We start from the raw sequence: 13930 nt of genomic DNA, 5'->3' as shown, positions 1-13930 counted from the left end.
TACGTGAACACAATAATCTATTCATATATTAAATGAGACATACTCATATAAACTCGGCTCAGACAAAGCTCGTGAGCTCGGCTTGTATAAGTTCGACTCGACTTGTTCGACTCAAATCATTAGCTCGCTCATGTGTATATATACATATAAGTTATATAAATATAAGATTCTATAATTACAGTGTATAAATATTAACATAGTAAACATAAGATATGTAATACCACAAATGTCCCATTTAGAATATAAAATATAGATCAAAGTTAAAATTGTACTGAATTTTAATATATATTTTTTTTAATTAAAAATTATTATAAAACTCCAATCGAGCTCGAGCTCGATTGGAGGCTCGGCTAGGCTCTTAACAAGCCGAATTCAAACAATCCCTCAAAATTCGGCTCGAGCTCATATTCTATGTATTCAAACCGAATCCGGCAGCCCCAAGCTCAACTCGACTCAAATACAGCCCTAGCCTTACTCTCTCTTTTCTGGGTGCCCTTTAGAACGGTCTACCTTAAGGTACAAGCTCAAAACAGATAATCTATACTTCCTCTGCTAACAGGCATCTACCAAAGAAGCACAATTTCTTCCACAAACACCAAACAACCATTCACCTACAATTTGCTACTTATTTTACCAACCAATATTGTATTATTAAAAACAAAACAAGATTTTGTCAACCAACCATAGAAACTCAAGACAACAAATATAGTGGAGATAAAACCATTTCGCTTCTAGGTGACCAGGAGAAATATGGTTATTTTGCAAGCAAGCAAGCAATTAAAACTAGAGATTCAAATTCTGAAAATAACACACAAAAATATATACACTCCACAACAAAAAAGGAAACTAAACAAATCTAGTATTGCCTCTAAAGATTCATAAATCAGGGCATCAACTCCTAAAACCTCATAATGGAATGGATAGTGGGAGCAAGCAAACAACTTCTCCAATCAGAAACAAACAGTGGAGAAGCGAAGTACTTCATCTTCACTGCTGCTGCTCACTCGGTGCTTCTTTGGTCTCATCCGTTCCTTCATCCTATATACATACATTCATTCCACCATATTATCAGTAAACAATTTACTACAGAAAGAATGTATGCAAGGCAGATCAAAACAGAAATCGTGGGTCGATCGGGATCAAACCTGCATATCCGAAGTCCACAAAGTGAGATTATCACGAAGAAGCTGCATTATCAAAGTGCTATCCTTGTATGAATCCTCTCCCAGCGTGTCCAGGTCAGTAATGGCTTCGTCAAAAGCCTAATTATAGCATAAAAGATCATAAAACAGGATGACATAAAAAAAATAATAATAATAATAAATAAATAAATAAAAATAAAAAAAGAAGAAGAAGAAGAAGAAGAAAGAAGAAGACTAAATAGTATTACTCGAAAAGAAATCAAAGAATATGTATTAAGATAGCCTAAACTTTCAAAGTAGGATTTCCTTTACCTGTTTGGCAAGGCTACAAGCCCGATCAGGAGAGTTTAGAATTTCGTAGTAAAAGACAGAGAAGTTCAGAGCCAGTCCTAGCCGGATAGGATGAGTTGGAGCCAGCTCAGAGATGGCAATTTCCTGCAAACAAAACCATTAACACAAGCACAGAAGAAGTTCAATCATATCGCAGAAAAAAGAGAGAGTACTGGATCGAACCTGAGCAGATTTGTAGGCGGAGAGGGTGTTCTCGGCGTCTTCTTTGCCGTCGGTGCCGGATTTGAACTCGGCCAAGTACCGGTAGTAATCGCCCTTCATCTTGAGATAGAAGACCTTGGACTCGGCGGAGTAGGCGGAGGGGAGGAGATGGGAGTCGAGCAGGCGGAGAACGCCGCCGCATATGGAGGAGAGCTCGGACTCGATCTTGGCACGGTACTCGCGGACGAGTGCGACTTGGTCGGCGTTGTCGCGGCCGAGCTCCTTCTGCAACATCCGCCAGGACGAGCGGCGGGCGCCGACTTTGTTCTTGTAGGCCACGGATAGCAGGTTGCGCTCCTCCACGCTCAGCTCCCTCACTTTGTTGTTCTCCAGTACGAGTTTCTCCAGGAAGTCGGCCATATCATCGTAGCGCTCCGCCTGCTCGGCCACCTTCGCCATGTACACGTTTATCTCGCGGGGTGAGGGGATCGCCATCTGGCCGGGGCAGATTGGGGAATATTCGGGAGGAGCTCTACGGACTCCGTGAAGCGGGGAATGAGCAAATCAGTTGGATTCGGGTTTTGGATATATACGAGTGTGGAGTACTGTGGACTGTGATTGTTGTGATCCAATGTCTAATATTGTGACAGCTTGTGATGAAGCCATGAAAAGATGCCTCCAAATGGATATATATAAGTTTTTACGTTTTCTTTCACCGGGGAAGAGGTTCGAAAAGCGAAACGTTTCAGGTTAAAAAAGAGGTTTCTTAATATTTTTGCCTTTTTTTTTTTTAAAAAAAAAAAAAATGTATTATTAAACAAAGCCTAATGAGCTCATCAGCCAAGTCCGATACGTATAATATTTACTTAATAAGGTTATATTGGATTTGAGATATCTTAGTAATCATTTTTTTTTTTTTTTTTTTTTTTTTTTGCACATTTTTGACAAATTTATCATTGGATATATGAAGCTACATATCGTAAGAAGATGGGTAAAATATATGTAAGAGATTGTGAAGCCATGAAAAGACCTTCAAATGCAGGTTAAACAATTGAGTAATGAGAAGGGATGACTATAATTTTTTGTGTCCTCCCATATGTCACGTGGCTTTTAAAATTATCATTAAATTGAATTTGAGATGATTATTATTGAATTTTGATTTAACGATTATTTTAAAAATCACATGATATTTGAGAGAATACAATAAAAACTTTAATCTTCTTTCTAGCATTACTCTAAACAATTACAGAGTTTAGTCAATGATTATTATTTCTTCCTTCTTTTCTAAGCCAGTCAAAGATTAAGTATGATGAATATTTGGTCGTTATGTCATAATCCTAGCCACAGTTTCTTTCAAGATTTTTTTGATTCTTTACTCAAATGAACTTAATAATATCTATTATCCTTTCTATATATTATTTAAATATCATTTTCATATATCATTAAATATTCTTTTAAATAAATACTAGAAGAATCTTTTTAGAAAGTTTCTTTATATTTAAATAAAAAATTAAATTTAGAATAGCTGCTATTAGTGCTCTCTAAGAAAAGAGAGGACTCTTTTATATCTCTCCTACACCCAACATGTTTTGGGATTTTTTTTTTTTTAGATAAAAAATAAAACATTCCTAATAAGTTATCCATTTCAAAAATTTCACCAAAATTTGAAAAAACTCATAAAATTGTACTTTAACAAACGCTTTATAATTTTTCTATTTTGTCTCTTGTCAAAATTTCACTCTAAATTTAACTCACAAATTTCATGAACTATTGAATATTTTATCTTTTTTCTCTCATTTCACTTCACTTTTCCTCTCTCCTCATTTAGTAGGAGTGATCGGTTAAAACCAATAAAAAATTAATTATTTAATTGAAATAGAAAAATATTTGAAGAGTTTGGTATATAAAGTTTATTAAAAGTGAAAGATATCATAACAAGAGTAGATTGTTCAACTAAAATTTGGAGAGAGCACTAGAAAATCTAAGAATGCTCTAAGGAGGTGTAAAAGAATCATCTTAAGGAACACGTGGAGGTCAATTGTAACCAAAATGACATAGATGACCTTCCTCTCTTTCTCCATTGCTCGGTCAAGATTTTATTTTGATGAGAGAGAGAGAGAGAGAGAGAGAGAGAGAGAGAGTACACTAATCCAACAGCAACATGGTGGTTCAATTGTCGCGATCGAGTACCAATCCAAAATATCTCTTGTTATCACAAAAAGCCTAGCAAATTACTTCAATTAAAAATCTGATGTTATCACCCATACAAGCTAAGCACAAGTGCAGAAAATCTCAATCAAATAAATCTTTTAACGGAAATAATGCCGAAGCAACTCTCTATGTAATCTTGACACAACCACCCTCGAGTGTCATTTCACCATCCACTAACTAGTGTGTACAAACCATCGCAAACAAAGTTATGTCAACTGCAACTCTTATGCATCAACAAACATGATGGCCAGCAAAAGTCTTTATATCAGATCAGCAACATTCATTGGCATCTCGTCAATCTGAGTACTGTAGTACTGCTCTATGTCTCTTAGGATTTTAATGTCGTCACTTTTCACAAAGTTTATTGCAACACCCTGCAAACATCAAAAAGCCAGTTCAATGACAGTTTTCCAGATCAACTAGCTGAGGGATGGATACAGTGAAAAAGGCAAGGAAAACAGGAACATTAGCTACAAAATTAGTCAGAAAGGCATGAATAAGAGTTGCGGGAATGAAAACAAGAGAAATACGAGACAATCATAATGCTAAATATAGCTTCTGAAAACAAAATCAAGCATAATAGTACTTGGCACTGACAGGTTAAGAGGCATTCAGTGTTTAATGCCTCGTCTACTCTTAAGCTAAAAATTGTATGAGTGGTCTACTGGTTTTGACAGTGTTCCCTTCCTTAGAATACTTTGTTGATTATTTGAATTTTTCTTTAGAAAAATTTCTATAATAGACTTCATCTCGTTCTGAGAAAATTTGCCACATTTTACAAAAAAGAACAACATTAACAAGCATCAGCTTACATTAAATTGCAAAAAGATAATCTTTCCCAGAGAAAAATTATAAACATCTTGCACAGAAGGCGGCCAGGCAGCAGGCCAATATCTAACCGTATCCAGAATACATAATGGAAAAAATACCTTTCTTCCAAAACGACCAGAACGACCAATCCGATGAATGTAAAGCTCACGATTGTTTGGAAGGTCATAATTGATCACCAGGGAAACCTGACAGGAGAAAAATGAAGATAATATGAACAGAAAAGTACAAACACCAGATGGCATTCTTCCACACATATCAAGACAACAATAGAAATTTAATCTACAAGTGAATATATACCACAGCTGTGGAAGCTCAAATGCAAAGGGCATGTGATCATCCGTGCGTGAAATAGATAACTTAACGGGTAGACCACCAACAAAGAATCATAATCTTTGTCTACAGAGGACAAAATTCAGAATCTAAGATTTATGGGCTCTGCTTAAAGGATTATTTTTCAAAACCCTTCCTATATATTTTTCATTCAAGTGCCTGCACACATTAACACATGGCAACAAGAAACACACCTCAGTTTTGTACCACAAGCATGCAGCAAGTTATATGCCCCAAATACCAAAAGGACTAGAGTTCATTGGTCACTGTACCAAGAAGTCCCATACTTTAATGTACTCGTACTAGAAGTTACCAGCCACTCTAATGCAAACCAGCAAGTGTTTCAACTTGGTCCAATTGGGCCACAATTAGTCATTTTCTACCTCATTAGATCCAAATCAATGGTATTTTCAATAGTAACAACTTCAGATGAGGCATTTAAATGTAAAAAAACTTAGCTTATTGCAGAATATTAAAACATCATGAATTAAAAAAGAGCTAAAAAAAACTTGCCTGTTGAACATCAAGCCCTCGGGCCCAAACATCTGTCGTTATCAGTACTCGGGTTTGACCGGCCCGAAACTCTGCCATAATTGCATCTCTCTCCCTTTGAGGCATGTCTCCATGCATTGATGAAACAGTGAAGTTATTGGTACGCATCTTTTCAGTTAGCCAATCCACCTGTTCCAACAATTGAGAATATATCCATCAGCCATATATAAAAGCCATAAGCAACAATAAAAACAACAGCAGCAAAAAAGAACGAAATCTAAATACCCACAAGTGCAATTTACTCACTAAGCAAAGGGGAAAGAGGATTATTTTACTCCCTATTGATGTTTAGAGAACATCTTACTCTCAGACTGGCAAAAAAACAAACAAGACTAAAACTTTCCTTTGTTTTTTTTTGTAAGAAGATTTTATTAAAAACTAAAACTTTCCTTTGTCTCTGTTTGTTCTTTTAAAAATGGAATATAAGACAATCAGTCTCATACACATGAATTATAAGATAGCCCAGAATCAGATATGAACTAGGTACTATTCATGTTAGCCAGTTGCAGTTGTATAAAGCCATAATTCCTTGAATAAGGATATAAGTCCAAGAATATCACAGGGTAAACTGGGAACCTAACAAAACTGATCCTTGAGAGCTTTTGTTTTTTTATGTTCTAAAATTACAAGATACCACTCTTATACCTTGAATCCAAAATTTGATCAATAACATTATTACCTTTCGCTTTGTGTTGCAGAATATAACAGCTTGGGTGATCGTAAGGGTGTCATAAAGATCACATAGAGTATCAAACTTCCACTCTTCCCTTTCAACAGCAACAAAAAATTGCTTGATTCCCTGTCATCATAAAAAGATGAGAAGGAAAACCTTTATCAAACTCTGGAATTGCGCAAGACAAGAAAAACTTGAACCAAATTCCAGATGCGCATTCAAAGGCAGCTGATATCACACAACAATTACTTACCTCCAGAGTCAACTCATCACGTTTCACAAGTATCCGTATAGGATCTGTCATAAACTTGTTTGTCATCTCCAAAATTTCATGGGGAAGGGTAGCAGAAATCAAGCAAACCTACAATGCAGATAACAAATTTCAGAACCAACATGCAATGTGTCTGCAGAACCTAGCAAGATACTATTTATAACAGGCAGCAACATACTATTATGTCTTTTAGTACCCTTTGCTGGAATTTGCATAGTTGTGGCCCATAAGTCTGATTTTCATTACGATAAGTTATTAAGGCGTTAGGTGTAGCTTTGAGTAAGTTCCCAACCAAATTCAAACTAATGTGCGATTGCTAAGTAAACCTAGATGTGATTGTGTAAGCTAACTTTCCGTCTTTTGCTTCTATTTCAAATTTAAAAGCCGACATGATCTGCTGTCTGCAGCAAATCAGACCTGGAAACTTTTATTTAAACTCATAAATCCTTTAATTTCTAGTAAAATTCTTATCCTCCTAAACCCCAGTGCTTGATACACCTATTTCACATCAAACCACAACTAACAAATAAAGTGCTGAAAATTAAAGGATCCAGGATCAAATCAACTTGTCCCAAGTGGACTACCTTTTTTTTTTCTCCAGCATTCCATTAAACCTTGTGTTCTTTTTCATTGCCGTTACTAACAATAGCTACAAATAGATGCTTATTACAGAAAGCAATCCATATATTAACACAAACTGAACTGTTCAACCAATGATACCAGCAAAGCAATATGCAGGTCATTTTTAGCAAACATTTAATTAGCTTGGTAAAAAATTGATTTTTTTTTTTTGTTTGGAGAGAGAGAGAGAGAACCTGAAGTTCTGGTGGGAGATATCTGTACAGATCATAAATCTGATCCTTGAACCCTCTGCTCAACATCTCATCAGATTCATCCTGATGGAGAACAATAAAAATTAAACCTAAACCCCACCAAGCTTCTACGGGAAAAATATTAAAAGCAAAAAAATAAATTCTAAAAGAGTGAAGATGGGGGTCACAAGTCATAAACTCACAAGAACTAGTATTTTGATATGTCTCGTACGCAGTGTTCTCCTCTTGATCATGTCACACACTCTGCCTGGAGTTCCGGACACCACATGAACTCCATGTTCTAACTTTCTGATATCTTCACTCATACTCTTACCTCCGATGCATGCATGTACTTGAATATTTATATAATTACCAATTGCCAAAATCACCTTCTCTGTCTGAGATGCCAATTCCCTTGTTGGTGACAGGATCAAGGCCTGGACTCTGTTTAAGTTTTAGAATTTTTTTTTAAAAGAAAAAAATATGATACAATTATAAAGCAGCTCCAGCAGAGAATGAAACAGAAGGCAAGCATATCATCAGTTTTTTGAGACGTTTATAGGAGTTGGTCATTACAAAACATATGGTAACACCTAGAAAAATCCACCAAGTAATAGTAAGATTATCTCATTGTTGCCTGTTGCCTTTTGTGGTGCTTGTGGAGGGAACACAACGATAGACAATTCGAGGACAAAGAAAGAACCATTGATGAGCTCATTTCCTTTTTCTTTCATTCTTTGTACTCTTGGACGGCTTCGTTCCTCGCACCTTTAGTGATTAGTTTTAATGATTTCCTTGTTTTGTTTTCTTCTTCTTCTTAGATGCAGTTCTTGTATACTCTGTGTACTTCATTGCGCTTTGCGTTATTAATGATATTACTAAAAGATTATCTCATTAAGCCATATGACATGATCACTTGACGAGTAAAACCAGTGAAATGCATATTATAGAAAAACTTCAATAACAACTAACTGACGATACTTAACACCCCACCAACTATGATAATAGCGTGGATATCATAGCACAAAAACATGTCAAAGCTAAAACAGTCTGGTTTGCCCAAAGCTAGAAGTATCAAAGTAAACAAATCAACCTACATCATGTCATAGTGACCTAAGGCATTTCCCTGACTGCATGGGTTATTTACCTCATCGTCTCCTCCTAAGGTTCTGTTTATTATAAATGGACTGCTAAATGCTAGTATAGTGGCACACTGATTCTGCAATTCATTCACACAAACTCACTGTGGATCAGTAAGACAAACAACTCGGCGACAGATTGACACCATTTCATTTCTGTTTCAAATATCTTTTATAGGAGCGAGTAGAAGATGCCTAAATGCACCCTAATGGATTCTCTAGATAGCCTTAAGTAAGATCTTTAATTAACTTAAACAATAAATATGTCTACGAACCAAACTTTCATCTTTTTACCTACTTTTCTTTGAAAAAGCTTCTGGTTGAAACATACGGAGACCAAGGTTATAAGCGACCAAACAGAACACGAACACATAACACACAATAAACTATCTTTTCCTAAAATCTTACCCCTCCCGATTCAGGGTTTCAAAGCTTAATCCCTAAAACATAATCCACGCCCCTAATTTTGGAGAAGAACATCTACACTTAATCAGACAAAAAACTCACTTTAATCCCGGGAATAAAAAGAAAGGAAATCTCCCACTAAGATAATTTTACTGGAAACAAGCCCTAAAACAATTCACCATACCCTCTCAAACCCCTAAAAGGAAACCACATGAATATTTTTTTTAATATTAGAAAATCTAGGGTTTTTTCCTAAAATTTCCCACCTCGAAAATTAGGGTTCAGAGGTCGACTCATGAACCATACCATAATATTCCAGAACAAACCCTACAACTTAATAAAATTTAAATCCAGAAAAAAAAATCCCAGTACAATATTTTTTATAAAACAAGCATGCCCTAAAATAAGAGTGGAAATGAGAGACTATAGGGTTTCTAAGAGAAGATTAGGGGTTTGAAGGGACGCACTCTCTGGTGGCAGTATCGACCTTCTGGCAAACGGTGAGGGCGATCATGGAGGTCTTGCCCGTGCCGGACTGGGCCTGGGCTATAACGTCTCGGCCGTGGAGTATGGGCACCACGGCGCGCTGCTGGATCGCCGAGGGCTTCTCGAAGCCGTAGTTGTAGATTCCGCGGAGCAGGTCGTCCTTGATGCCCATCTGGTCGAAGCTGGTCACCACCTCCACCTCCCGCGACGTCTCGAACTCCAGCGCCTCCTCCGGCGCGCTCACTCGCCGCGCGTTCGGCCGCACCACGCTGGTTCCGCCCACATCCGCCATGGCTCTCTCTAGCTAGGGCTGTTTTCTCGCGGCGTTTGTTTGTTATTTTCTCTAGGGGAAGTGAAGCGAGGGCACGGATACGCACAACGGGACTGGACTCGATGAGAGGACGGAAGAAATAGTACGAGGTGCTTGCAGTGAAGCTTTTAATTTAGTGTTGCCCACTTTACAACCGATAGTTTTTAACTTTTTAGGCTATAGTTTGGATTAAAAGAAATAAAATAATTTTTTTTTTTAATTTTTATTTTTATAAGTAATCAAGATTTATATAAAAGCACTTAATAAGGAGAAAAAAAAGAAGGGATTTGATTCCTACACAACACCACCATAACAACTGCACAACACTCCCTCACATGGGAGTGGACTCCACACACTGGGCTCCACCTCCATGTGAGGGGGTGTTGTGCAGTTGTTGTGGTGGTAATGTAAATCTATCATTTTCTAAAAAAGAATAAAGATATCATAAAAATTAAGCATAAAATGAGATACAAGAGCCATTGTCCAAAATAAAGAGAATCAAAGAAAAAAGATATAAGCTCCTCAACGTCTTCTTAGGATCCTTACAATTCATATCATTCATTTCTCTTTAAACATATTATAAAGAGGTAAGAATACACCATTTTTCACACAATGGCACTCTAATTACTACCATCAATCCACCAACAGCAAGAAAATTAACAACTTGTTTAGGCATAATCCATAATAATCCGAAGTCACTGAAAAAAGAATTTTATAAGGCGCAAACAACGTCAAAATGGAGATTTGAATTTCTTGATTAACTTAGGGTATGGGTAAAGAACAACTCAAGCGTTTGAAGTTTATATGTGCACTAACATAATATAATCATGTGATTAGCTGTGTATATAGAGTTGATCGTTACCTCTATTAAAAAAAAATATGGACATAGAAAAGATAGTCTTCTATAAAGAGTCAAATATTCTAATTGTGGAAGGAGCTAACTTCAAAGATTTCAATTTAATTGAATGAGTCTTTTTTTGAGTGGAACAATTATATTAAGTAAGACAACAATAGGTATAATATTGATATTGAGGAATGTCATAACAACGCTAAAAATGCACAATTATAGTGATATAATAACTATCATAGCATTTTTTATTTTACTTGTGAGTCCAACAATGGTATTGATATATTTTTAAGGTTATAATAGACATAATAAATGATACTCAAAGCAAAGATACTAAAGTAGTGAATTTAGATAGATAATGTAATTTGGAATAAAGGGTTGAATAAGAGAAATAGGAGAATTGTTACTATATGTAAGAAAGAGTGTGAGTAAAGGAAATAAGGATCTATAACAATTACATGTCTCAATTGCTAGTAATTTGGGTGGGATCTATATACCTAAACAAATTTTGGGTTGTCCGGCCACTTACTTAGACAGATGAGTCACATATATAATCTCTCACATTATATGGCCAAATTACAAGTAGTTGGACAGACAATTATTGTGAATCCTTATTCGAATAAAAAACGCGTACCATTTGCAAGTCTGGTTGCAATGAGGTTGTTACCATATAGCAAGAGCGTGGGTAGGACCTAAACATCTATGTTGAGTCCTCTATTGCAAGTGTATGGGTAGAATTGTAATCATCAATTATTACTATATGGTTCCTGATTTGAAATGACAACAACTGAGGGTTGCAAAAAGTATGAGTCATCTACCCTCAAGGTGGGTAGAGGACTCATGGTTTTAGCACATTTGCAAATGCGACATGCTTGTGAAAATATTGAAAGCTTTAATTCACACATTTTGCATGTTATAGATTAAATTAGTGATTACAGTTATTGAGATTATGAGAATCATATAACGAAGATATATCAAAACATAGGGATGAGATAAATAACTTGCAATAAAATCCCCTAAAATTCAAAAAAACCTGCATAATGGATGATGTGAAGTGGGATGAGACAATAATTAATTGGGTCCTTTTAACACCTCAAACTACCAATTAGGGTTAAGGGTACCTTAATAAAACTCAAGAATGTTAGGGTTGATTTCAAATGGAACGAAGTGCAAATTTTGAACTTTTCAAGAACTTCCTGTGTGAGTCGAACGTTTGAAGTGGGAGAGTGAATGTTCAAGCGAGAACGTTTGAGGTTGGATCCTAAACTATCAATGGTGAACGTTCAAAGTTGAATTTCAAACATTCTAAGACAACCTGAGAGAATTAATTTTGCTACCTTAGCTTATCTTGTCGTGCATAGGCTGTTTGAAATACCTTTGTACTCCATTAGCCTCAATTTTCGTCACCTTTCAGTTGAGGAAAACACTAATGATTGTGAAATAGTGGGTTTTGAAGGGAGAATGTGCTCTCTCGAGGATTTGTCTTCAAGGAAAGATAATCATTTGGTATAATCTCAACTCTATTACTATTGTTAGATTGAGATATCATTGTTTATATATTGGTTGACCATATTTTTGTAGGTTTAACCTCTTAGCTGTAGATTTGAACATTTAAGATTAATATGCTAGCTTAGGTAATGGATATTGCAATGGTGGTTTATACTTTAGATCTTGCTATCTTGTTGGGTTTCAATGAATAACTTTATGTTTAAAGAGCTTTTAAGTAAACCCATGAGTATGATAAGGATTTATGCTAGATATAGCTATGGGTTGGTGAGCTACAATATGCATGAAGACGATACTCGTGTTTAGAATAGTGATAAGACCTTAGATGTGTTGGTTTGAGGATTGGATATAACCTTAGGTTTTAAAATCGTGGTTTCTGCCAAGTATTGAATATTCGACACTCTTAACCAAACATTTGATATTTTCTATTGAGTGATCGATGTTAGGCAGTAAGTCTATTTTGAAACAGTTTAGGGTTTAGAACCAGTTTAGCTTGAGACCATAGGTTGTTTATGGATCCTTTTCACAAATTTAGAGGTTTGAGACTTTCAAAGAAGTTACTTGGAGGAAGCTTACAAGTCAAGTGAGTAAACTCATACAGATACTTGTTATTTTAAATTTTTTCATAGCATGATTATTTTATATATTAAACGTACATGCTTACAACTCACATGAAATATATTTTAGAACGATGTAAACCATATTTTTGTGAAAATTTGTGATACATAGTGTAATAATACGAGAGTTTGTAAATGCATGTATATAAAAGAAAAAACAATTAAATTCATCATATGACATGGTGCTTCATGTACAAATGAATACCATGGACTGCTATTTTACGGGTTTTCCCCTATAGTTAGGAGATTTAAGTTTATGTTTGGCATTAGATCCAACGATTTTAAAGCAACCGAAGCAATTATGTTTGATTGGTGGCCACAATGACAGTGTTGTGGACCACTTGGAGTTTAAATCTGGTCGAGCCACTAGCGATGACGATATGCAGCAATATCGAGGCACAATGTTGTACTATAGGTCTCTCGGGACAGCGCCAATCTTACCAATAATGGGTTAAGATAGAGCTTCAATAAACCATATGGAATTGAACTACGACATTCCCACTTTAAATATAATGTACCATATTTGTAATGCATCGTAATAATATTATTGTCACTCAATAGAGAACCTTCACGTTATGTTACTGCTTGTGAATTATAAACCTTTTTATCAAACAACTAAGACTTACACTTTATCTTTCCACCCGTAAAACATTTGTTGTTTTATAGTTAGTTAACTTGATGAAGAACCCTACGAAACTATATGTTCATGCAGAGGATATAGTCAATATTATATTTGAGTAGTTTGATCTCGAGTGGATGAAGCGCTTGTGGGATAGTGATGAACCATATGTGCGTAGCGATGTGATTAAGAGTATCTACATGGATTATCTTATTAAATCTATGAAAGAAGACCTTGGTATTTGATGTTTGTTTGGGATTTTATTATGTTTGAAGTTTGAGGATTTAACTTAGGTTGTATTATTTATCTATCTAATAGGGGTGTAATTCTGAACCAGTTATAACCAGACGGGAAACCGTAACCGGGCACTAACCGGCTCCAGGTAACTGAAAAACCGGGAAACCAGTTTGGTACTCAGTTATTTATAACCGAGTAACTGGATACCTGGAGCCGGTTATTCAATTCTTAGAAACCCAGATATAACCAGGTAACCAGCTCTAAGTGTATATATATATATATATATACACATTATTCTTGAGTGGGCTTATATATATTATTCTTGAGACTTGAATTACTGGGCCTCCACCTCCACTTGTCAGCCTTTGCCACGTAGAACCAAATTGATCTTTTAAAGATTTGGACATTTCAAATTTCAAAGACTTGGCCTTATTACATCAACGTGATATT

General features: G+C 35.8%; 2 protein-coding genes across 3 annotated transcripts; both read right to left on the bottom strand.

Moving 5' to 3' along the window:
- Positions 1-702: 702 nt before the first annotated feature.
- LOC133882129 (14-3-3-like protein 16R) lies at positions 703-2285 on the bottom strand. Its single transcript, XM_062321239.1, has 4 exons — positions 1656-2285; positions 1455-1577; positions 1146-1262; positions 703-1038 (listed from the first exon to the last, which is right to left on the bottom strand). Exons 1-4 carry the CDS (start codon positions 2127-2129, stop codon positions 988-990), a joined length of 765 nt encoding a protein of 254 aa, XP_062177223.1. The 5' UTR covers positions 2130-2285; the 3' UTR covers positions 703-987.
- A 1555-nt stretch (positions 2286-3840) lies between these two features.
- On the bottom strand, positions 3841-9783 carry LOC133882128 (eukaryotic initiation factor 4A-3). 2 transcript variants are annotated; one of them, XM_062321236.1, is made up of 8 exons: positions 9326-9773; positions 7518-7758; positions 7318-7398; positions 6485-6592; positions 6238-6357; positions 5520-5687; positions 4775-4861; positions 3841-4219 (listed from the first exon to the last, which is right to left on the bottom strand). In XM_062321236.1, the coding sequence occupies exons 1-8, from the start codon at positions 9634-9636 to the stop codon at positions 4106-4108; spliced, it is 1230 nt and encodes a 409-aa protein (XP_062177220.1). In that variant the 5' UTR covers positions 9637-9773; the 3' UTR covers positions 3841-4105. The 2 variants fall into 2 exon arrangements, with proteins under 2 accessions (XP_062177220.1, XP_062177222.1); XM_062321238.1 differs by lacking the exons at positions 3841-4219; positions 4775-4861; positions 5520-5687 and having other exon boundaries at positions 6234-6357; positions 6426-6592; positions 9326-9783.
- Positions 9784-13930: the final 4147 nt, after the last annotated feature.

Source organism: Alnus glutinosa, chromosome 11, assembly GCF_958979055.1.
Source record: "Alnus glutinosa chromosome 11, dhAlnGlut1.1, whole genome shotgun sequence".
NCBI lineage: Eukaryota > Viridiplantae > Streptophyta > Magnoliopsida > Fagales > Betulaceae > Alnus > Alnus glutinosa.
The sequence above is the reverse complement of the archived record's forward strand: the minus strand, read 5'-3'. Positions and strand labels throughout refer to the sequence as shown.

Bases quoted from the DNA above. Each gene is read 5' to 3' on its own strand.
- LOC133882129 (XM_062321239.1), bottom strand. From the start codon at position 2,129: ATGGCGATCCCCTCACCCCGCGAGATAAACGTGTACATGGCGAAGGTG. The intron at 1,578-1,655 runs GTTCGATCCAGT...TTTTGTTTGCAG, and splicing joins CCGCCTACAAATCTGCTCAG to GAAATTGCCATCTCTGAGCT. The intron at 1,263-1,454 runs GTAAAGGAAATC...TGCTATAATTAG, and splicing joins CTTGTAGCCTTGCCAAACAG to GCTTTTGACGAAGCCATTAC.
- LOC133882128 (XM_062321236.1), bottom strand. From the start codon at position 9,636: ATGGCGGATGTGGGCGGAACCAGCGTGGTGCGGCCGAACGCGCGGCGA. The intron at 6,593-7,317 runs GTTCTCTCTCTC...TCTGCATTGTAG, and splicing joins ATCTCCCACCAGAACTTCAG to GTTTGCTTGATTTCTGCTAC. The intron at 4,862-5,519 runs GCAAGTTTTTTT...TTCTCCTGTCAG, and splicing joins GAGGGCTTGATGTTCAACAG to GTTTCCCTGGTGATCAATTA.